Source organism: Erpetoichthys calabaricus, chromosome 9, assembly GCF_900747795.2.
Source record: "Erpetoichthys calabaricus chromosome 9, fErpCal1.3, whole genome shotgun sequence".
In the NCBI taxonomy this organism is placed as follows: domain Eukaryota; kingdom Metazoa; phylum Chordata; class Cladistia; order Polypteriformes; family Polypteridae; genus Erpetoichthys; species Erpetoichthys calabaricus.
Genome location: NC_041402.2, coordinates 80,185,529 through 80,209,027, shown reverse-complemented (window position 1 = coordinate 80,209,027; position 23,499 = coordinate 80,185,529). Strand labels below are relative to the sequence as shown.

General features: G+C 37.5%; 2 protein-coding genes across 2 annotated transcripts in view; one reads left to right on the top strand and one right to left on the bottom strand.

Annotated features, from left to right (window-relative positions):
• Nucleotides 1–21,164, top strand: part of cpne7 (copine VII) — a 251,789-nt gene extending 230,625 nt beyond the window's left edge. The window contains exons 13-16 of the mRNA XM_028809797.2: nt 4,817–4,868; nt 7,227–7,360; nt 10,879–11,115; nt 17,108–21,164. Coding sequence (XP_028665630.1) covers nt 4,817–4,868; nt 7,227–7,360; nt 10,879–11,115; nt 17,108–17,245 — 561 coding nt within the window. The 3' untranslated portion in view covers nt 17,246–21,164. The remainder of the gene's footprint in view (nt 1–4,816; nt 4,869–7,226; nt 7,361–10,878; nt 11,116–17,107) is intronic.
• The window catches only part of LOC114657565 (serine/threonine-protein kinase Nek11-like), a 327,143-nt gene continuing 324,039 nt past the window's right edge, over nt 20,396–23,499 (bottom strand). The window contains exon 17 of the mRNA XM_028809452.2: nt 20,396–20,770. The gene's annotated coding sequence lies outside the window, so the exon portion shown is untranslated. The remainder of the gene's footprint in view (nt 20,771–23,499) is intronic.

Sequence of the window (23,499 nt, the reverse complement as noted above, 5' to 3'; positions counted from 1 at the left end):
AGATGGGGCCATAAATAAGAAAGTTTAACATGGTGGACGTTGTCGACCGTTATGACCGTTATGCATAGAATTTCGAAATGAAACCTGCTTAACTTTTGTAAGTAAGCTGTAAGGAATGAGCCTGCAAAATTTCAGCCTGCTACCTACACGGGAAGTTGGAGAATTAGCGATGAGTGAGTCAGTGAGGGTTTTGCCTTTTATTAGTATAGATGACAGTAAAGCTAATAATAAGGTATTTGAGAAAAGTGATATTCCTATCTCACCATCCTTTATTTTTTGACTTGAAATTAAGAGAAATTTTTTTTTAAATATATACGCGTACATTGTAAGACATCCCAACTTAGACCTTATAGAGACTGACCCACCAGCTTGAAGTGGGCCGGTGGTGACTACTTCTGAATTTCTCAGAGTTGTGCACCAGCACTGTTTGTTGCATACCATCAGCTTTTGACCAATGAGTGTTCATGGCTTTCAAAACCCCAAAGGGTCCTGGCTACCCTTCAATCAATTGTACGTTTGTTATGCAACTTGAAACACTAAGAAGTGCACCCTAATTCTCTTCAATTGATGTTGCAAGACACTACAAAGGGTACTCCTACCATTCTGTGATCAACAGTGAATGTGTTGTGGTGCTTCATGCAGTCTTAATGATAGGGTATGTCCACCTCAGGAACTGCCAACCGGTACATGCTTTGCCTCTTAAAATCCTGGTGCCACCACTTCATTGTGCCCACTGGGTGGTCCCACTGCAAATTCCAAATCTAACTTCCAAAGCAGAAGCAGGTCCTTAGAAGTACATTTAGGCTGCCTGAAGTTCTCTTACTACAGCAGGGCCCTGGTCTTCACTTTGAGCTGTTGGCCTGACCTCTGCCCCTAAACCCAGTGTCTCTCTTCCACTATCCACATTAAATCAAAAATTCTAGTGATTCCCTCATAAAAACTAAACTAAGGAAGAAGGAGGTTTTCTTCCGTTTCTGTAGACTCTCTTTTGTTGGCACTTTTATTCATCACTTGTTAGCAGCACACCGACTCATTCAAATATATACAGTTGTTTTGTCTTGGTAGAGTAATATACAGGAATCCCTCCTCCATCGCGGGGGTTGCGTTCCAGACCCCCCCCGCGAAAGGTGAAAATCCGCGAAGTAGAAACCATATGTTTATATGGTTATTTTTATATTGTCATGCTTGGGTCACAGATTTGCACAGAAACACAGGAGGTTGTAGAGAGACAGGAACGTTATTCAAACACTGCAAACAAACATTTGTCTCTTTTTCAAAAGTTTAAACTGTGCTCCATGACAAGACAGAGATGACAGTTCCGTCTCACAATTAAAAGAATGCAAACATATCTTTCTCTTCAAAGGAGTGCGAGTCAGGAGCAGAGACTGTCAGAAAGAGAGAGGAAAGCAAACAAATCAATAGGGCTGTTTGGCTTTTAAGTATGCGAAGCACCGCGGCACAAAGCAGTTACAATGAAGGCAGCAGCTCACACCCCCTCCGTCAGGAGCAGAGAGAGAGAGAGAGAGAGAGAGAGATAGAGAGAGACAGAGAAAAACAAACAATCAAAAATCAATACGTGTCCTTCGAGCTTTTAAGTATGCGAAGCACCGTGCAGCATGTCGCTTCACGAAGCAGCTGCACAGAAGGTAGCAACGTGAAGATAATCTTTCAGCATTTTTAGACGAGCGTCCGTATCGTCTAGGTGTGCGAACAGCGCCCCTGCTCAATCCCCCTACGTCAGGATCAGAGAAAGTCAGCGCAAGAGAGAGAGAGAGAAAAGTAAGTTGGGTAGCTTCTCAGCCATCTGCCAATAGCGTCTCTTGTATGAAATCAACTGGGCAAACCAACTGAGGAAGCATGTACCAGAAATTAAAAGACCCATTGTCCTCAGAAATCCGCAAACCAGCAAAAAATCTGCAATATATATTTAAATATGCTTACATATAAAATCCGCGATAGAGTGAAGCCGCGAAAGGCGAAGCGCGATATAGCGAGGGATTACTGTATTACTTTCCCCTTTTGTAGTATTAATATGTAGTCTTTGTCAGAATGCTTCAAATCTCACAGACATACCACTGTTTATAAGAGATGGTCTTTCATCAGTTGGTAAGAGAGAGAGAGAGCGAGGTAAAGCAAGCAAATTTATAGGTTTTCTGTCCAACCCCTAGAGCCAAAAGGGCGTTGTGGTGCTTAAAGGCTTTTGATACAAGACAGTTCCAAACAGCCATACTTCAGACCAATGGAGGGAAAGAATACCCTCACACCTGCCCCCAAAATCATATGTTAAGGTAAAGCTTGGTAGTTAGGCAGCCTGGCTTTCCTGTGGGGGTTGAGAGAGAGACTTTAGCAGAGAAACACTTGCCAAACTGGTTTGAGGCACTTCCCCCCAACCCTGTCGTAAAATTACAAAGAGACTCATTCCTAAAAGGGGGAAAGGGGTTCTTAAACCATTGCTGTTATTATTAATAATGTAACACTAATATTACATTGCTTTGTCTAAGTTACAAATAAAGACATATAAAATATTAATCAACTTGTATGCAAAATTTCACATCATAACAACAGTTTATTTATGCAAACAGTAAAGCTTAATTACATCTTTCAGAAGAAATCTTTAGGTAGAGAGTACATACCTGTGAAGCCTTACTAAATGTTGCATATTGTGTAAAGATTTAATTTTTCAGGTAAATGGACTGTATATCATACATACTATACTGAAAATGATTTGCTGTTTTAATTCAGAAGGTCAAAACCTGCCCAAACAATAAAAATACAACAACAAACCACATGTCTCCCTTACTAGAACTAAAACATTTATTTAGCTTGGTTATTAAAGCAGTAAATACTGAAGTCTCTTCTTTTATTGCAGTTAATAGTCAGAAGGTGGTGCAGCCAGAAACTTTGTAATATTACTCTTTGGGTTGTTAGCTACAAAACCTGTTGAAAAAAAAGTGTTACATTGTTAGAAAAGAAGAAAATGTAGATGGATCTGCAGTGGCAGTTGCCCAGTGAACTTTTTGCCCAAAGTGCGTGAAATACCTGTAGCTTCTCTCAATCTGGAGAAGCAGTTGCCTTTATGCTGAGGTCTTTACTTATTATAGTCAACCTACCATGAGTAAGCACATCAGTATTGCACAGGACACTCATTTTAGCTGCTTCTGCTTTCCTGGACACTTTCTAAAGGTCCTGAAAAGAATGGGGATGTAGATTGATGGGTAAATTGAAAGCTTTGTCCAAAGATTTTCTCCTCCCTTCACAACTGTCATCTGGTTCAATAAGGTTGGTGCCATTGTCTCTTTGAGGCCCTTAGAAAATCCTCAAGTAGTGGAATTAGTTTTCGCTGGGTCCAAAAGAGGTTCTTGCTGTTGTTCAAGGTAGATCTTATGGGGCATACCACTTTGAGGAGACACAGCAGGCTCTTGAGGCAAGGTGCTGGAAGCACCATCAAATAATAATAATAATTTTTTTTTTTTTTTTTTAATAATTTTTTGCATTTATATAGCGCTTTTCTCACTACTCAAAGCGCTTAGCAATTGCAGGTTAAGGGTCTTGCTTAAGGGCCCAACAGAGCAGAGTCCCTTTTGGCATTTACGGGATTCGAACCGGCAACCTTCCGATTGCCAGGGCAGATCCCTAGCCTCAGAGCCACCACTCCGCCAAATGTCTTCTTGGGATTCCCAGTTGATTTTTCTAATACAGTCAGCTGGTCAACTCTTATAATACAAACAAGTTATTAATAAGTACTGTCAACAGGTCACTTAGTTTTAAAATGGGGATCAATGTTTTTAAATCACATGGTCTTAACGTGTCAGAAAGAGCCATGAGTGACATTATTTACTGCAAATTTAAAATAAATAATTCACACTAGTCAGCTCTGGCAGGATTACCACATACATGGTGGTAATCCTGATATAATCTATACATATAAAACAGAATGTCCGTCTATCTGCATGTTACAAATACAATCTAACACCTCTTGACTGATCTAGACCAAATTTTAAGTAGTTTCTCTCTAGGATGATATAGACAATAGACTACTTGAGAACCCAAAATGTTGATTCTGGGGGTCCCAGTGTGTCTTTCTGTCCCTGTGTTTCTATACCAGTGCTACATGCTGGCTTACATCAAACATAATATCCCAACAACTGAAACCAGGCTAGCAGAAAAAAATGACCTAATCTTAACATTACTTACAGGGCAACACCACATGCTGCTTTTATCTACTGTAATATAAAAAAGGAGTATTATGCTCTTTTACAGGGGTGCAACACAACACAAAGAAAAATCAAGGAATTGTTGTTTAACTCCAACTTGGTCAACTTTTCTTCATACAGTAAGTTAGGCACTATGAACTGTTCACCTTGAAATAAGAAGACAAGTCAGAAATGACAGTGTTCATGATTACAACCCAGCACAGAGTTACCACAATTTTGGAATCCAATCTGAGGCAAAAGAACAAATTCACAGCCCACAAGAGCAGAGACTTTGATAGAGAGGAAGTGTGTATGGCACATGGGACAGATAGCAATAACAACAGGATCACCATTTAAGAAACACATAAAGCTTTGCTTTCTTTACTTAACCCATTCTATAAACATACTCTGGCAACATTGGTAGTATTGTCATAAAGGACAAAGATAAGTTAAGTACCTTTCAAAATAGCTTTAAATGTAAAAACTCCAAAAACATTAACACATTAGGTATCATAGTTTCTGGACGTACATCAAAATGAGTAACATTAGCATCTTTTTTTGCAGGGCACTTACGGTTCAGTCAAAGAGCTCTCCTCATTCCTCTTGTTTCTTTCCATCCGCAGGTTTCCCATGACTTTGCCATCAATTTCAACCTTGACGATGATGAATGTGAAGGTAAGTTATCGGGGAGCCCGCAACAGTGAATTTTGTTAGAGAGATAACTGGAATGTCAGCTCGTTATTTGATGTCGGAGCAAAACTTCATTCAGTTAGAGACTAGAGGGACTGACTGTTTGTTTGTTATTAAAGCTAACTAAAAATTAAGAAGATTAGAATGACACCAATTATGGAGCATGTTCATATTTGAGATTAGAGGGAATTTTCTGATTGGCTGATGGGGGGCAATAAATTGCCCCATTGTCAGTGTATGTAGTTACATCATAGAGGTTGGGAGGTTAGATTTTGGATTTGAACAACCCAACAAAATATTCTTTATGAAGGTTCGAACTGATGGATCACATACCTAATTATGATTCATGGACTTTCTCTTCCCCCAGGAAATAAATTCATGGGTGTTGTGAATTATTTTATTGTTTTCATTCATAGTTTATTATGGAACTTATGTTATATTTCATTGCTATTTTTTTACTCTCATTCAGGTTTTGAATGGTGGGGAATTCATTTACATCAGTGGTTGTTTATACTGTATTATAAGATGTGAAGGATGTCACTTTCCACATTAAATCCTACTTTTGGATTAAAAGGGTTTAAAATAATTTTATAACATATTTTCTCCATGGACATGCCATAATTGGAGTCAATTTTAATTATTTGTAGGAATTTCTTGGCCTCAGAATTTGTTAAGATGTCATTTTAGGGGTTTCTTAACACAAGGAATTAATTTCATTTTTTTTTGAGCAATTTTTAGGAACTTTTGCTTTTAATTCTCTCTCTTGTGATACCAAACTGCTTCTGCATAGATGTAAATTTTTGTTATGCAGTTGCTAGGTTTTTGCTAGGCTTAATAATCGGAGGTGCGTGTTGTGACATCATCACCACAACTCGATAAAGGCCAGATCGTCTTGAGTATTCAGACTACTTCCAAGAATTTCACAATTTGGTTTTGATTTGTTTTATTTCCTGACTTTGATTTGTGTCTCTTGTGCTGGCTAATATCTGGCCTCCTGGCTCCTGACTCTCTGGCTACATCCTTTTTGAACGTGATTTCTGCTTCAGGTTTTGGGGTCTGTTAAAAATACTAATTTTCTTATTCATTGACATCAACCTTATCTTGCTTTTCTGACTTCAACTCCTGAGCCTTCATCTAAAACTGTTTATTACTATTACTTTCTGTACAGTCATTACAGGACACTGCCATCAGTTGTTTTGTTACCTTGGTTATGACCCGGTAGCATACATGCATGATGTCACTTACACCACAGGATGAATCAGTTCCCCTTCTGTCGTGCCATTATCCACAATTGCCGATATCGTAATAGACTTTGTTTCCATTCACTTTTTTGGGTAAAGAACTTTTTGGCTATGTTATTTTGACACTAATGTCAGTTTTTTTTTGTTTTGGGGTTAGAAGACAGTTCTTTCAATTCTGGGTTACAATCTTGCTTTCTTTATTGACTATATCTCCTCTTAAAATTGTTTATTCCCTTTTCCTCTGCTGATTTCCTTATTTAGTAAAACATTGGATTACAAAGTTGATTGTGCTTTGTGATGGATTGGAGCTGCTGACCATTTAAACCTTTCACATAGGTCATCTCTTTAAAACATTGCCTCTACATTGTATTCAGTGGATCTCTTTATGTGTAACAGTTCTTTCAAATTTCTCCTGGATTTGAAGAGTACAATTTAAAATAAACTTATGCTATACTAGGAGTTTTAGTACATTTTTTTGGCTTTGTAAGTGTAAAATATTTTGTAATTTTGGTGCCTTTTTGTTAAGTTTTCTTGGAAGGTTTTGTGGCCATATTGTAGATTTTTACTACACACGCATGTTCCCACATCAACAGTCTTTGTTCTAATATCTGTGCAGTGTGCTGTTTCAAGTCTCCACCATAATGATCAAAGAAAATTACTTTTTTCCATTCATATTTTTTGCATTAGGAGTTAGGAGAAGGCTGTTAGTCCGGTGATTGTGCATTTTTTGATTTACGGTTTTCGGATAACCTTATGTGGTTTTGTTGGTCAGTTTTCAAGTCCTTTGGTTTTCAACCCTTGCCAATTAATCTCTTCTTGAAAGAATTTAGATTTCCCTATCTTTTATTTACTTTAGTTTTCTCTGTCCTCAAATCATCATAAAATATAATTCAAATGAATAGAGAGTTTAATAACTTTACGAAATGTGGAAAAAAAACAAGTGACAAGACCAAGTGACACAGTTATTAACAAAGCTAAAAGTACTAAAATCGTGCAATTAAACAAACAAACAAAACCAATGTAAATAAGGTCAAGACACAGATGCAGTCCTGTCAAAGCCATTGTTTTTACTAATATGAAGTCTTCTATCTATCTATCAAAGGTATCCAGGGGGTTGTGGAATCATACCAAAGCTGTCTGCCAAAAATTCAGTTGTATGGTCCAACAAACGTGGCGCCCATTATCAACAAAGTAGCCAGACTTGCAGCAGAAGAGGAAAAGACAAAGGAAGCCTCAGTAAGTTTCTCAAAGATTAATGAAAGAGCCACAAAATTTAAACGTAACATGGCACTCATTCTATGCAGCATATCATTTTTGTGGTAAACCTTTGTCATACACTCTAGTTGCATGTCTGTAATAATATGTTAATGCCCAAGAGCACCATATACTTTAGTACTTAATAACCCCACACTTGAGCTGTACTAAAACGACCATTTTATTTTACAGAAATCTGCTTTTTTTTCCTTTTGCTGTACACATGAATAAGTTGAATCTGATCCTTGTATCTGAATTAAGCTACAAATGTGTCTTCAGGTGTTTGTCCCAATACAAATTCAAACGCAAACAGTGTGAAGATAAGCATTTTGGATTGTTGACTTTTTTTTCTATTTTACACGTATTTCAGTTGTGCCTAAAGTAAAGGACGCTGCATGAAAACTTACTGACACTTCACTGTGCGGATTGTCCAGGAGGCAACTTGATTAATTTCCCAGATACCTCTGTGCAGAAAATAGTAGATAAAGGGTGAAGAATATAGCATGTGATAAGTTCTTGTTTTTATGGCATACTGTTTGTTTCATAGGGATACTTGTGTAAATTTGGGATTAGGGTTTGGGTTCATAAGTGACAATCACACAAAATATTGGTTCTGAACTGAAAAATCAGAATTACGTCCTTAGTTCTGCAGCATAAATAAAGCTTACACCGAGTGTAAGAGTCAAGTTTATTTTTCTACCTTGTCTAGTTTGCTGAACACAAAGTCTGAAATTGACCCACTTGTGCAATGGTACCTCCTCATTAGGAGCAGGGCATGCATTCTCAGTCCCTTTGCATAGTCCTCTTTTTTCGCTGAAGTTTTTTCATGGAGTCTAATTCATCTGTAAATAAAAAGACACCCTGCTAGAATGATTGGACAACTCTTATCCATTGTAGTGAACTACAATCAACTCAAGGTGCACTATATACAGTGGATTCAAAAAGTATTCACATTGTTTTACTTTCTGCACACTATACTGTGTTATAGATTTAATATTGAATCAATACATTTTCTATTTTTGCCCATCAATCTACACTCAATAATTCATAATGATAAAGGAAAAAATGTTTTTAGAAAGGTTTGCAAATTTATTAAAAGTCAAACTGTACTTGTTACCCTCGGGTTGAACTGTGACTTCACTAACTGCATGTGGTCGTCAGAGACAAAAAATAACTCAAAGACTTCCTAACTGTTTTACTATATTCATGAACTGGGAGAGGCATCAGGTAACTCTTAAGAATTACCCAGTGCAGATGATGTTATCTCACCTGTGCTTGCTGCTCCATTGGCTTTAATAAGAAGTCAGTGGTGATACCATATCTTTTAGCTATATCGTTGGCATATGAGTTCTATTAATCTTTGTCTCGAGAACATACCTCCAGATAGACAATGTTTTTAGAGAAAATTTCAAGCCTTGAATTCTGTTGCTGAGGTGTTTCACTTACACGTTGTCTCTTCATCTGTGTTACTAGCACAACTGTTTGCTGCACATAGGTCTTTAATTGTGAGAAGTGAAGTGCATGCAAGCACCTAAAAAATGTAGCAGTTCATACATGCGCCATCTAGTGGCTGTGGTTGAGCGTGAGCAGAATGGTCTGCTCCATATAATCACAGGTCTTTTGTTTATATACAGTGCATCCAGAAAGTATTCACAGCGCATCACTTTTTCCACATTTTGTTATGTTACAGCCTTATTCCAAAATGGATTAAATTCATTTTTTCCTCAGAATTCCGCACACAACACCCCATAATGACAACGTGAAAAAAGTTTACTTGAGGTTTTTGCAAATTTATTAAAAATAAAAAAACTGAGAAATCACATGTACATAAGTATTCACAGCCTTTGCTCAATACTTTGTCGATGCACCTTTGGCAGCAATTGCAGCCTCAAGTCTTTTTGAATATGATGCCACAAGCTTGGCACACCTATCCTTGGCCAGTTTCACCCATTCCTCTTTGCAGCACCTCTCAAGCTCCATCAGGTTGGATGGGAAGCGTCAGTGCACAGCCATTTTAAGATCTCTCCAGAGATGTTCAATCGGATTCAAGTCTGGGCTCTGGCTGGGCCACTCAAGGACATTCACAGAGTTGTCCTGAAGCCACTCCTTTGATATCTTGGCTGTGTGCTTAGGGTCGTTGTCCTGCTGAAAGATGAACCGTCGCCCCAGTCTGAGGTCAAAAGCGCTCTGAAGCAGGTTTTCATCCAGGATGTCTCTGTACATTGCTGCAGTCATCTTTCCCTTTATCCTGACTAGTCTCCCAGTTCCTGCCGCTGAAAAACATCCCCACAGCATGATGCTTCCACCACCATGCTTCACTGTAGAGATGGTGCCAGGTTTCCACCAAACGTGACGCCTGGCATTCACACCAAAGAGTTCAATCTTTGTTTCATCAGACCAGAGAATTTTCCTTCTCATGGTCTGAGAGTCCTTCAGGTGCCTTTTGGCAAACTCCAGGCGGGCTGCCATGTGAATTTTGCTAAGGAGTGGCTTCCGTCTGGCCACTCTACCATACAGGCCTGATTGGTGGATTGCTGCAGAGATGGTTGTCCTTCTGGAAGGTTCTCCTCTCTCCACAGAGGACCTCTGGAGCTCTGACAGAGTGACCATCGGGTTCTTGGTCATCTCCCTGACTAAGGCCCTTCTCCCAAGATCGCTCAGTTTAGATTGCTGGCCAGCTCTAGGAAGAGTCCTGGTGGTTTCAAACTTCTTCCACTTATGGATGATGGAGGCCACTGTGCTCATTGGGACCTTCAAAGCAGCAGAAATTTTTCTGTAACCTTCCCCAGATATGTGCCTTGAGACAATCCTGTTTCGGAGGTCTACAGACAATTCCTTTCACTTCATGCTTGGTTTGTGCTCTGACATGAACTGTCAACTGTGGGACCTTATATAGACAGGTGTGTGCCTTTCCAAATCATGTCCAGTCAACTGAATTTACCACAGGTGGACTCCAATTAAGCTGCAGAAGCATCTCAAGGATGATCAGGAGAAACAGGATGCACCTGAGCTCAATTTTGAGCTTCACAGCAAAGGCTGTGAATACTTATGTACATGTGCATTTCTCAATTTTTTTATTTTTAATAAATTTGCAAAAACCTCAAGTAAACCTTTTTTCACCTTGTCATTATGGGGTGTTGTGTGTAGAATTCTGAGGAACAAAATGAATTTAATCCATTTTGGAATAAGGCTCTAACATAACAAAATGTGGAAAATAGTGATGCGCTGTGAATACTTTCCGGATGCACTGTATGTCTAATGTTCAGTGGGGTGAAACAGTTCAGAGAAAGATGGAAAATATTTGCAGTTAAATACTTGTGAAATAATGAAACTTTATTTGTGATTAGTATTCCTTCCAAGGTTGGTTCAATGCTGCTTCAAAGAGATGGACAGTTGGATTTCAATTTTGTGTTTACTTTCACTCTGCTTTGCCTGTTATTGCACTGAATTTTAAAAAAATGCTATCTGTGCCTAAAAAGTCATCTCATTCTGCTTTGCAGCAATACTACATCCTTCTCATTTTAACAGACGGTGTGGTGACAGACATGGCTGACACCCGTGAAGCCATTGTGCGTGCATCTTACCTGCCTATGTCCATCATTATTGTGGGTGTCGGCAATGCAGACTTTACAGACATGCAGATTCTTGATGGAGATGATGGAATTCTGCGTTCACCAAAAGGAGAGCCGGTGCTCAGAGACATTGTCCAGTTTGTTCCATTTAGAGATTTCAAAACAGTAAGTTATGAGAGTTTTTTGGCTCACTAGCAGAAGACTTGGAATTTCTGTCTCAGTTCTAAAAGTGCAGTGATTAACTGTCCCTAAGAATTCTTTCCATTCTTTCCCCGGATACCAGTGCTTGCTCTTTGAAGTACTGGGAGATTTCCTGCATACCATCAGTGTTAGTCAGAACTCAGTAGTATGCATTACCGGCACTTCTACTTTTCACTCTCATCACTTTTCCATAGCGTCATTTCTCACAACCTCTCAGTGCTATAATGTCACACATGCTAACCACTAGCTTTATCTTGGCGTCCTACCTAAAATCCTTCCATCTCCTAGGGTATGTACAAGGGGACTCTTCCTTCCCTTGTTCCCTTTACACAAGGAGTACCACCTGTCCTTACCACTGCTGGGTACCTCATTACAAATGAGTAAAGCAGGCAAGCCCTTCCAGAAATTAAACTGACATTCATAAGAACAATACTGTAGCTGTGAAGTTAGAAAGGTTGAAATGGTGTTATTATGGAGACTTTCCTGAGGTCTCCTGAATGAATCTGATGAAAACGCTACACCCTTTATAATCAGAAAAGGCAACATTTGAGGACAAATGGACAAAAAGTGGGAAGCACACTGAGGATGGAAACCAGGAAGTTTGTGAGAGTCCAGTCATGTACAGGAAAGTGTAGCTCTGCCATCTTGTAAGACCTGTCTAGATAAGGCACTGGAGCAGTTTAACAAGGAATTAACTAACGAAAGTAAATGGTCCAGATGCTCTCCTCTTGCATGGAAACAATCTTTTATGTTCTTATGGTAAGTTCTTAATCATCTCCACGAGTACTGGCTCCACAATGGGTCCTGGGTCAAGAACAAATCCAATAAAAATATTTAAACTAATTTTTCTTAAGTCTAATTTTTTTTCTTTAGAGAAAATATGTTTTTATGCAAACGTCATAGCAGACTGTAAAACAAAATAAAAAGTTCCGACTTAAAGCACGCTGAAAGCAAACTTTGCCTGTCTGTTCTTTGCTATTTCCTGACCCAATATTATGCTAGTGAACTAGCAAAAAGGTTTAAAACAGCAACCGATAGAAAAAATATAGTCAAAACTAGAAAAAAAGAATCAAGAACCAAAAAGTTCTTACAGGTTCTTACATTACTGGTGCAGCCTAGGTAAACCACTTTATTGAAAATTATTTCATGAATGGCAATGTCTTGTTAGGGTTTGCTTTGATGACTAATAATATTATTAAACTAATTCTGTCAATTTTCATTTAGTTATTGTCTATTTTTAAAAAAATGTAGGGATTTTTTTAAGGTCAGGGAATGATTAAAAATATTGAAATGTAATTAGGTGTTCATATTCCAAAAAATCACTTTATAAAGGGGTTTACAAAAACAGATTACCCTGGTAAAGAAGTGGAAGCCTGTATGGATCTGTGTATTGTCTTCTGTCTCGGGGCAGATGGGCTTTGGGGATTTTGCAGTCCAAAAGATAATAAGTAGATTTAAATGAATAACTGAGTGTCTTCAAATATTTCTAATTTATACATTTATTTGATTTACCGTAAGTGCTAATTTAAGATAACGTCTCTGAGCCAACCATTCAGACTGTAGTTATTGTTGTGAACAAGAGGACTGTGCTGCAGGGTCTGCTAGAGAATGTCACAAAACAACTGTTACAAACACTAATTTGCTTCCCATGTACTGAAATACTTCAAAGTGCCAGTTCATTTTATTGTCATTATGTACTGATAAAACAAGCCTCTATAGGGGTTAATGGGAAGCTCCTGTCCATACATAAATGTGCCTCATTATCAGTGTAGGCTGCGTCAAGATCTTCTTCAGATTAATCATTCTTACAATCATTTGTTCACAGCCTGCTCTTCTGTATTGGCAGAGCACGATTACAGCTTCGACGGGCCTTTTGAGCCGCACTCTGCAGCACATTCTGTTTTTGCACTGAAGCATGTCAGCAGTGAGCAAGAATAATGCAACCTTTCTCAATTGTTTGCTTTTCTTCATATGGACTCATAAAAATAAGTACATTAGTACATATCCTGATTGGGCACAGCCAGATTTTAGAATCCTGTTAAAGCTCTCTCACTTAATAATTATAATATTGACTTTGGTAGCCTTTAGCAATGCATTTTTGCTGCCAATGTTAAATTAGTGTTTACACCATAGAAAGCAAGGAGAGATTTTTCCCAGTGGTAAATCAATTCTTTTTTTATTGAAATGTTCAATTTCTCCAGCCTGTTAAGAGGTTTAGTCATTTTGTTATGTTGATTTTTAAAACTAGAGGTTAGCAAAAGCCAGGTTCTAATGGACCACTCTAAGCTCCTTGTCAGCTTCACATTTCCACTTAATGAGTATATCAACATGTTCATCAAATGAAGCATAAGACCACATATGGATTAAAATAAACATATTTTAAGAATTTATCAGGAAATGTATTGAGCTAATAATGCATATAATTACAGAGTGGTGTTTAAACACCACAAGGCTGCTGGTTCAAATACTGCCTCTCCTTCATTGCTTCACCCTGAGCATGTCACTAAACCAGTCAGTGGTCCAAATATAAATAATATTTATAAACAGCTGTAATGTAATCCAATCTTGTAATTCAGCTTAGATACAGCCATTAGCCAAATATGCAATAATAATGATAGTATACGGCTGAAAGTGTCACAAGACATGCTAGTGTGGGGGCTACTAGGGGGCAGTAGTCATTTCTTAGACTAAGCAAAATGGAAAGGTGCATGTTTAGTCGGTGTCACATTACATCATTTCTAGTCATAGGGGATGGCAAAGTTGATGACGGAATTACTACTCTCATTACCTGAATATGTTTACATGACTAAAGATTGCTTAGGAAATCAAATTATGTGACTTTATCACAGCTTCATGTTTCTGAAATATAGCAACAATATCCAAAATATAGCATGTTCGCCCTGTTTTCTAACAGCTTTTAACTGCTAGACAGAACTGGTGCTGTATGAATGTTTTCCATTATGGGAATCTAGGCTGTTTTTTCATTATTTTCCATAAACACTGCATACCATAACTACATTATATGCATTTTACTTCTGGCTTAGTGCTCACTGGTTGTCAACTCTCACAGGCACCCTCAACTTACAATAAATCTGTTTGATTCTTTCGGGATGAGTCGCACACAAGATTAGGGTTGTGACAATACCAAAACTTCAAACTTTGATACGAATCCAAAAAAAGTATTGAAATTTTATATCATTTTTGATACCCAATACAGTATATAATATAACTCAATTAAAAATGTATTTAAATAAATTGTAATCCTGCATGCATTAAAATCTTTACATTGATGGAAATAAATTACAGAAATTTTAGCCATTAAATGTAAGTGCTTCAAGTAATGCAAGCTCTTTGTAAAAAACATGAATAGTGTTCTGTAAACAATAAAAAGTAAAGAAGTTTAAATCCAGTTTTACATTGATGAGAAAAATACGGTTACTAATGTAGTACAATTAAATGTTACAAAAATTAATTAAGTATTGCAATCTTTTGTAAATGTTATACATAAAATTTTTAAAACAAATATTAAGTAAAGATTCAAGTAAAAATAAAAAACACGACTGCCTCAGACTCACTAAGATTGTATAAATGAAGTCTACATCTGAAAATCACTAGAAAAATCATGTACTGTAATGTGACATGATTGCCTTTAGGTTAACTGGTTACTCCAAGCTGGTCTGGAATGTGTGAGTGTGCCCTGTGATGGACAGACTGGTTTCTGTGATAAGCTCTGTTTTCTCTGCCCTGTAGATAAATTGCTAAAATCTGAGTAGAAATGTGGATAGATGAAAATTGAATTCTGTTAATGTTTTAAAAGGATATGATATGTTTGTAGAATTCTGTGCACATTCCTGTACAGTATTATGCCTACACAATGTGAGGCAACACTAAAATGCTGTAGTGAATGCCTGGGTAATTTTTGTTCCCATCATAATGTAGTACTTACATGTATAATTATTGCAGTTAAAATCTTCCTTGTTGGTAGCCTAAAATAATAGAAGATGGGAAAAGAAAATGAGTGGATGGAGGTACATTTACTCATCTATCTACTTTCTCAACTGTCTCTTTGCAATACATGATTTGGGTGTAGTGTCCAAACAAAATGGGACACAATGCAGAAACCACAGATGCATCACAGGGCAGCACAAAGAAGCACACAAGGTCAGTTTTTGTCACCAGTTAGCCTACTCATGCCTTTAAGTAAAGATAGAAATATTTTTAAATAGGAATCAGAACACTAAAGGGAAAAGTTCAGTCCTGTATTTTGCTGAAGTCCAATCAGAAGCCGAAAAGCTTAGTTGAGAGAATTAAAACGAAAAGTTAAATGAACATAAAGCAAAGCACATCACATGTAATGCATTTTTATCCAATTTTGGATACTCATTGAATGCGTGACCACTGGCCATTATACCCTTTATTCAATTAACATTACAGATTGTCCAGCATAGGAATGTGGCTAGTGATCGAATGCAAGCTAAGCCTAAAACGTCAGCATCTACAAGAAACAAAATGGTGCCACGCTAAGATGTTAAATAAAAACATGTCTTTAAACACAGTTCAAATCAATTTTTTAAAGAGCAGACTCGCATTCAGTAAATGTCAAAACCCTTACAGGAAACAGTAACGGTGCATACAAAATTTAAAAGAAAATCAAATCATAACAAGAATAAAGAAACTCCATACGGAGAGTGTGTACATGAACATTTAAACCAGGAATCAAGAGATCTTCTAAACTGCTGTCTATTGATGGACATAAGAATAATAAGAATATATGAAAGTTGACAAATGAGAGGAGACCATTCAACTCACTGATTTATTTTGTTTAGCTAATAGCTAAGCTGCCCCAATATCTCATCCATATACTTCTTGAAGGTTGTCAAGGTTTCTGCTTCAACTACATGTCTTGGTAGTTTGTTCCAGATTTCCACAACTCTTTGAATAAAGTGCTACCTGGCTTCAGTCCTAAATGCCCTATTCCCTATTAAGTTGAACGAATTCTGTTGGATCTACTTTGTCAATGCCTTTGAGGATTTTGAAGATCTGGATTAGCCTTATCTACTCAAGAGTGAATAGGTTTATTTCTGTGAGTCTGCCACAGGACATATCCTTAATTCATTCGATGCACTTGGTTGCTGTACTCTGCACAGCTTCAAGTGCTGCTATGTATTTCATGTAATCTGGTGACCATAGCTGCACACAATACTCCAGATGCTGTCTCACTAGTGCATTATATAGTCTAAGCATAACATCCCTCACTTTATATTCAACAGTTTTTATGATATAACCTAACATTTTATTTGCCTTTTGAGCGCTACAGTGGATTGCTTAGATGATAAAAATGTTTTGTCAACATAAACCCCTTAATCCTTTTCAGAAGTTTAATCTTGTAGGATAGTGTCTCCCTACTTGTATTTATAATTAATGCTCCTTTTGCCCATGTGTACTTTGCACTTTTCTACATTAAAGTTTTCACCCAGCTCCAAACCTTGTCCAGGTCTTTTTGAATTGTTTTTGCTACCTCCTCAGTGTCTACCAAATCCTCCAATTTTGGTAAAAATTTTGAATTTCACAAGTTTACTAACAAAACTGAAATCTATGTTATAATCAGAAAAAGATGGGCCTAGAAAAGACTGTAAAACATAAAGTAAAAATATTTAGAAACATTATTCAAAGTTATTGTCTGTTTTTACCTGCATTTTTATTACTCTTTAATTTAATATTGTTTTTTGGATCAGTATACTGCTGCTGGGGTATGTGAATTTCCCCTTGAGATTAATAAAGTATCTATCTATCTATCTATCTATCTATCTATCTATCTATCTATCTATCTATCTATCTATCTATCTATCTATCTATCTATCTATCTATCTATCTATCTATCTATCTATCAATATCCTTGCATTTAATTTTTGCAGTTCCCAATTTCAAGCCTTTTCCTTCTTTTCATATCTTGCAGGCTTCCCCCGCTGCTCTGGCTAAATGCGTCCTGGCTGAGGTCCCCAAGCAAGTGGTAGAGTACTACAGTTATAAGGCCTTTCCCCCTAAATGTCCAATAATGGATTCCCCTATATCAACGGCAAACACTCCAGAGTAAACATTTATCAGAAGCTGATGTGGATTTCCAACCTGTGATTTGGATGGAGAAAAAAAATTGTGTAGAGTGACATGAATGGTTTGGAGTCTGATAAATTATATACACTGTTTACATTCTAGGAAAAGCAGGATGAACACAAATACTTCATTTTTTAGTTTCATTCCAATTTTCCACAATTGTGCATAACACTGCAAATAAAGTAAATGTCAATATGCACTACAGTTTTATTGATTGTAATGGACTAAACATTTGCCTGCTGCAGTCTGGGTTCTCCTTTGTTCACAACTGCCAGGGGATGCATGTTAAAAAAGTGAGGCCCTGTGGACTTGGGTTTACTTGTGTTTTATCTCCTACTGTTACTTTCAATAGAAAGTATATGCTACAAGTTAACCAACTTTGTTACTTTCCCAGTGTTTTGAATCCAAAAGAGTGATTAGAAGTTCATTTACAGGAGTAGAGCAGGTTTACAAAGAAACACACACACAGCCTAAAATGCAAAGGGATAAAGGAGTAGACTTGGAGTCTACAGTCTAGTTTTGCCTGCTTTCATATTTAAATCATATGCATTTTATTTTTATTCAGCTAGGACCCTGACTGACTCTTTAAACAAGACACAGACTAAATTATTTTAAGGCTCGTTTTTCAAGGCATTATTTGCTTGACTTCCTGTAATGTTAAGAATTGTCCACCTTAATTTTGCATCCCCTCCCTTAACAATGCTGCTAGAAATTTTGTGAACTGTTATTTTCCAAGTGAATTAACACATTAACTGAATTTTCCATGAAGTGTCAAGATTCAGAAATTGAAAAACACATCAAGTTCAGTGCTGCAGTCCATAGACCCCTAAACTAAATGGATATTTGGCATAAATTACACTTGACATCCTGTCGCCTCCTCTCCAGTTGTTGCCTGCTTCCTGTTTGTGTCTGCTTTATATTGCTTTTACTCTTTTATAGATGAGGCTAGTTAAGCATGGATTGGAAAAGTATTATTAATTATTAAAATTCACAAATCATCTGCTTTACTGCATAACAAAACACCCTGAAGGTAATTTGATTAAACAGACAGCAAAATAGGAAAACAACTATTGCTTCCCAAATACTTCCCCATCTGAGCATACAGTACATATGGACTGTATTATTTATTTAATCTTTATTATGTCAGTATTTATTTCAACCAACTATGTTTCTATATGTGTCACATTTTTCTAAATAAACTGAATGTTAGCTTGCAGACCTATTGTTTTTAGTCATTTCAGTCTGGTCATTTAGAAAATAAACTATGCACTTGCAGTATACAGGATCGAAGTATTTGAATTCTTTTTGAGAATTAACAAAATAGATAATTTCAAGCAATTCAAATGAGTTTGAAAATATAGCTTATTCTCACTTGTATCATACCAGATTGCATAGAATATTACTACTGCTTTAACCTTCAGTTAATGTACTGGCTACACAAAAAGCAGCATATTCCAGTAATTCAAAGATAATTACTGTATAGATGACTTCCTGCTTACATTCATGCGTTGCCACAGTATAATGTTCCAGCATATGTTACTTATTAGAAGACTGCTGCCAGGCCCTTGGTTTGTCATGCATTATTCAACATTATTTATTGTGAATTCTTTGCCATTTACATTATGAAAGAGAGGCTGCACACTTGGATGCCTGCTATTCATCCTGTATCTCTGAGCAAGACCACTCAATACATTGTGCAAAAAACGTGTTTCTAACTACCATGTGGGCACAGGATGTAATCTGCCTAAATGTCAAGAATGTTGAATACTTTTTGCCCCTAAACTTACAGAACAAGGTACTTGAGCACTGTGTGGCAAGAAGCACTTTGCAGTTGAATTACTGGTTTATTCTAAAACTAAATGAAACTGCCACACTCACAGACAGCTCTTCTTCCTCTGCAACACGGGGGAGGAGGAGGTAATTGCTTTATTAACTTGCTGCACACTGACGTCAATACTTTAAAGTAGGGTGCTTATCGGTGCCTTTTTGCCTGAACTCTTCAGGTTTTAAAGTAACTGGCTGATTTTTGAAAAATGTACTACAGTGCTTCATCAGATTGGTACGCATAATATTATTTTGTACACAATCACCAAATCATGAAATTGTTGGGACATGATGTATCAAAATAATTGACACATATGGAGTTTTAGGAATAAAACATGTAGAAGCCTACACAACTGAACAAATGTGCAGTGACTCAAGGTATTTCTATTCAACGTCTTTAGCAATGCACTCAACAGTTACAGGGCTGGTTTTGTCCTGTTTAGGTTCCTTTTCTTAAAAGAAGGAGGAATGCTACCACACATCCAGTATCTGTTGTGCCGTATTCTCAATAATGACTTTGTTAACATACTTTTGTCTTGTCGATCTCACAGACAGCCTCAGATGCAAGTCAGGAACAAAATGGTGCTCTCAAAATTAGGTCACACATGGCACAGCTATGCACACTGCCATACCTCATACAAGGACAATTTTGAGAACCCAATTAATGCATACCTCCCAATGTTTTATGATGTGGAAAAAACCTGGTACCCATATAAGATTCCAGATGAATAGAGATTGGGCTGGATAATGGGAATCCTTTATTATTTCAAATATATTGAACTATAGCAGAGTAGCACAGTGGTTCACATTCAGAACCACCTCAGTCACTATCTGTACTGTGTGCGTGTTTCTCCGTTATTGTTGATTTCCTTTCCTTGGTACTCTGGTTTTACTCCCACGTCCCAAAGGCAATGTTGATTGACTGGTGACTCTACATTGCTTGAGTGTGTGACTACCTGTGCCCTGATAAGGTTTAGGGTTTGTAACTGTGAAGAAAGGTTAAAGATCCCTATAAGACTACTGTGTAAAAAAAAAAAAAAAAAAAAAAAAGATGTTTAAATATTTTTTGTGCAGAATATACTTGTGCCATGATTTGATGAACTATAATCTAAATCTCCCAAGTCCACCTAGAGAATGAAACTGTTCAGTCACAGGGCAAACACTGCTGGGAGAAATCTGCAAACTCCAAACAGAAAGTGACTTGGCAAGAACTGGAGAGCAGCTCTAACCACAGCACCACCTGGCTGCCCTGAGTTTTCTCACTGAATCTTAAAATACATTTAACAAAAAAAAATGCACTAACATCATCTTAGTTCACCTTCTACACCTGTATTATTATTTTATTACAAAATACAACTGAAGTTTATAGATAAAGAGTTAAAAGAAATATACATTAGTATTTTATAAACAAAACATTGTAGTAATAGATAATGAGCACTGAAATTAATATAAGTATATATAAAGTCAGGTGACTAAAGCACAAAGCAAAATTATAAGTGATCTTGTGCACTTTTATTTGTACAGATTTCAAGTGTCCAAAGATTTGCAGGCAAAAGATGTTTTACTGTCTTTTCCAGTGACAGATGGTAGAGTGTTTGTTCTGCATTTCTCTCCTCAGACATGTTGTATCACTTCAGTATGGCTGCTCAGTGCAGATGGAACTGATGGAAACATGAGTGGCTTACTGTCAAAAACAACAAAAAATATCTCAGAATTAAATATTTTCCCAGAATGTTATGATTTTAAAAGTCTAAGTAAGAGTAAATAAATAAATATCCCATGTACAGTAAAATATCAATAAATGAGTTACTTTTTTATAAGAAACTAATATGGTATTCAGAAAAAATATTGCATGCTAGTGTTTAAAATATATTGTCTTTTTTCTTGTATAATATGTGTCTTCATGGAAAACAAACAGAATAAAGTATTACCTCTGTAGGTAACAGATTTACCTTAAAGAAAGTGACTGCATGATAAATTTGTATTTGTGAATAAGAGAAACACAATTATTATAAAAAAATGTGTATCCTTTGTCTCTTTATAAAAAAATAAATAAAAATGTAATATTCATTTAATTATTTTGTCCTATTTCAAAGTAATTTGAAATATGAATGAAAGCACTGATAAATATTTTTATTACGATGTGACTGCACATACAGTATATGAAGAGTGTGCCGAGTGCATAAAGGAGATATCAACCTCAACTAACACCCCACTACAATATATTAATGAAGCAGTAAAAGGCATGGACCGGCTTTTAATGTTTAAATTAATAATTCAGGTATTTTGTTAATAAAGGCAATGTCCATGAAACAACATTATTTAACTAGTGCATACTTTTATTATTAAATTTAATCAATCTGATGCAGCCTCATGACACTATATGTTCTTTCAACAACCCATGGTTAAGTTTTTTTCTTGGTTAAGCATGCATCTCTGTAACCTAAACAAAATTCATCCAATATGCTTGTCATCACTATACAGGGTGATTCAAAAACATTCATCTGATTTCAAAATGATTTATTTCACTTTTAAACCATTACAGAATAACGCAGCAAATTGTAAATGGTTTAGGTGAGCATAAAGTTTATTATGTAATTTTACAAGTGCTCAATATGACCTCCTCCAGCTGTATGGACAACATCAATGCGATAGTCAAATTTATCCCACACTCAATTGATCATGTAGAGTGTAACTCTACTCTTGGCTCTTTCAATGTGATTTTGGAGATCATCCAGTGTTGTTGGGAGTGGTGACAGCCGGAACCTCTATGACTCCTCTTTCAATTGGTATGTGATTGGTTCCTAGGCGCTTCACAGTTGTAAAAATATGGCACTTTGAAATCGAATTAATCTTTTTGAATCACCCTGTATTATACTATAGTAGGATGCCTTCTGCTTGAAAATAAATAGCATTTAGCAAATATGGCAGGTGGCTGGCATCCATGCCCAGCCGGACGCCCCTGCACTGTATCTTCAGGGGGAGCAGCCCTCCTGGGTTGGAGAGGTGCCTCGGGCTCCCGCAGGGCTCCACAGGACTTGGAGTTGGATGCAGCACTGTTGGGTCTTGCAGGCACCGCCAGGGGGTGCAGTAGCTGGCACTCCTGCGCCCCTGTGGGCCATGTATGCACCACACTCGGAAGTGCAGCTGGAACAAGCCAATCAAGCACCTGGAGAACTTCCGGGTGAATTATAAAAGGGGCCAGCAGCCACCACTCGAGGGCTGGAGTCAGGTGGAAGAAGGACGGAAGTCAGAGGAGAGGAGTGGAGGCAGTGAAGAAAGGCATTAAGGAAAGAGGCCTGGACTGTGGGGTGATTGGTGCTGCAGCACTGGGTTTGTGTGCGGTTTACTTTATTGTTGTAAATATTGTAAATAAAGCATGTGTGGTGATTTAAACAAAGTCTGCCTGTCTGTGTCCAGGCTGGTTCCCACACAAATCAGATCATTCAGAACTACAACTAACAAGGTTGTAATGGAAAAACATTAATTTTTATGATGATTAGTTTCAGCTGTTTAATTCAGGCATAGCAGATTTTGGATTGCATTTCTGCTCCAGCCTTTTAGCAAGAAAGGTGAGGCTTCAAATTCTGGGTTCACAAACTTAAACTGTATATCTAATTCAATGTGTCGCTTGACCTAGTTTATCATGCACCAAGTGGACACTTTACTAGACAAACTATCTACAAGCTGGTTTCTCAGAACATGACAACTTCAATTGGGCATGGATGAGAAAAATTGTCAAAAGCACAGCTCATTTTTGGTAACCTTTTTCACTCTCTTCTTCTTTTGGCTGCTCCCGTTAGGGGTTGCCACAGCAGATCATCTCTTTCTATATCTTTCTGTCCTCTGCCTCTTGTTCTGTTACACCCATCACCTGCATGTCCTCTCTCACCACATCCATAAACCTTCGCTTGCCTTCCTCTTTTCCAATTCCCTGGCAGTTCTATCTTTAGCATCATTCTCCCAATATACTCATCATCTCTCCTCTGCACATGTCCAAACCAACACAATCACGCCTCTCTGACTTTGTCTCCCAACTGTCCAACTTGAGCTGACCCTCTAATGTACTCATTTCTAATCCTATCCATCCTCGTCACACCCAGTGCAAATCTTAGCATCTTTAACTCTGCTACCTCCAGCTATGTCTCCTGCTTTCTGGTCAGTGCCACCGTCTCCAACCCATATAACATAGCTGGTCTCACTACCATCCTGTAGACCTTCCCTTTCACTCTTGCTGATACCCGTCTGTCACAAATTACACCTGACACTCTTCTCCACCCATTCCACCCTGCCTGCACTCTCTTTTTCACCTCTCTTCCACAATCCCCATTACTCTGTACTGTTGATCCCAAGTATTTAAACTCATCCTCCTTCACCAACTCTACTCCCTGCATCCTTACCATTCCACTGTCC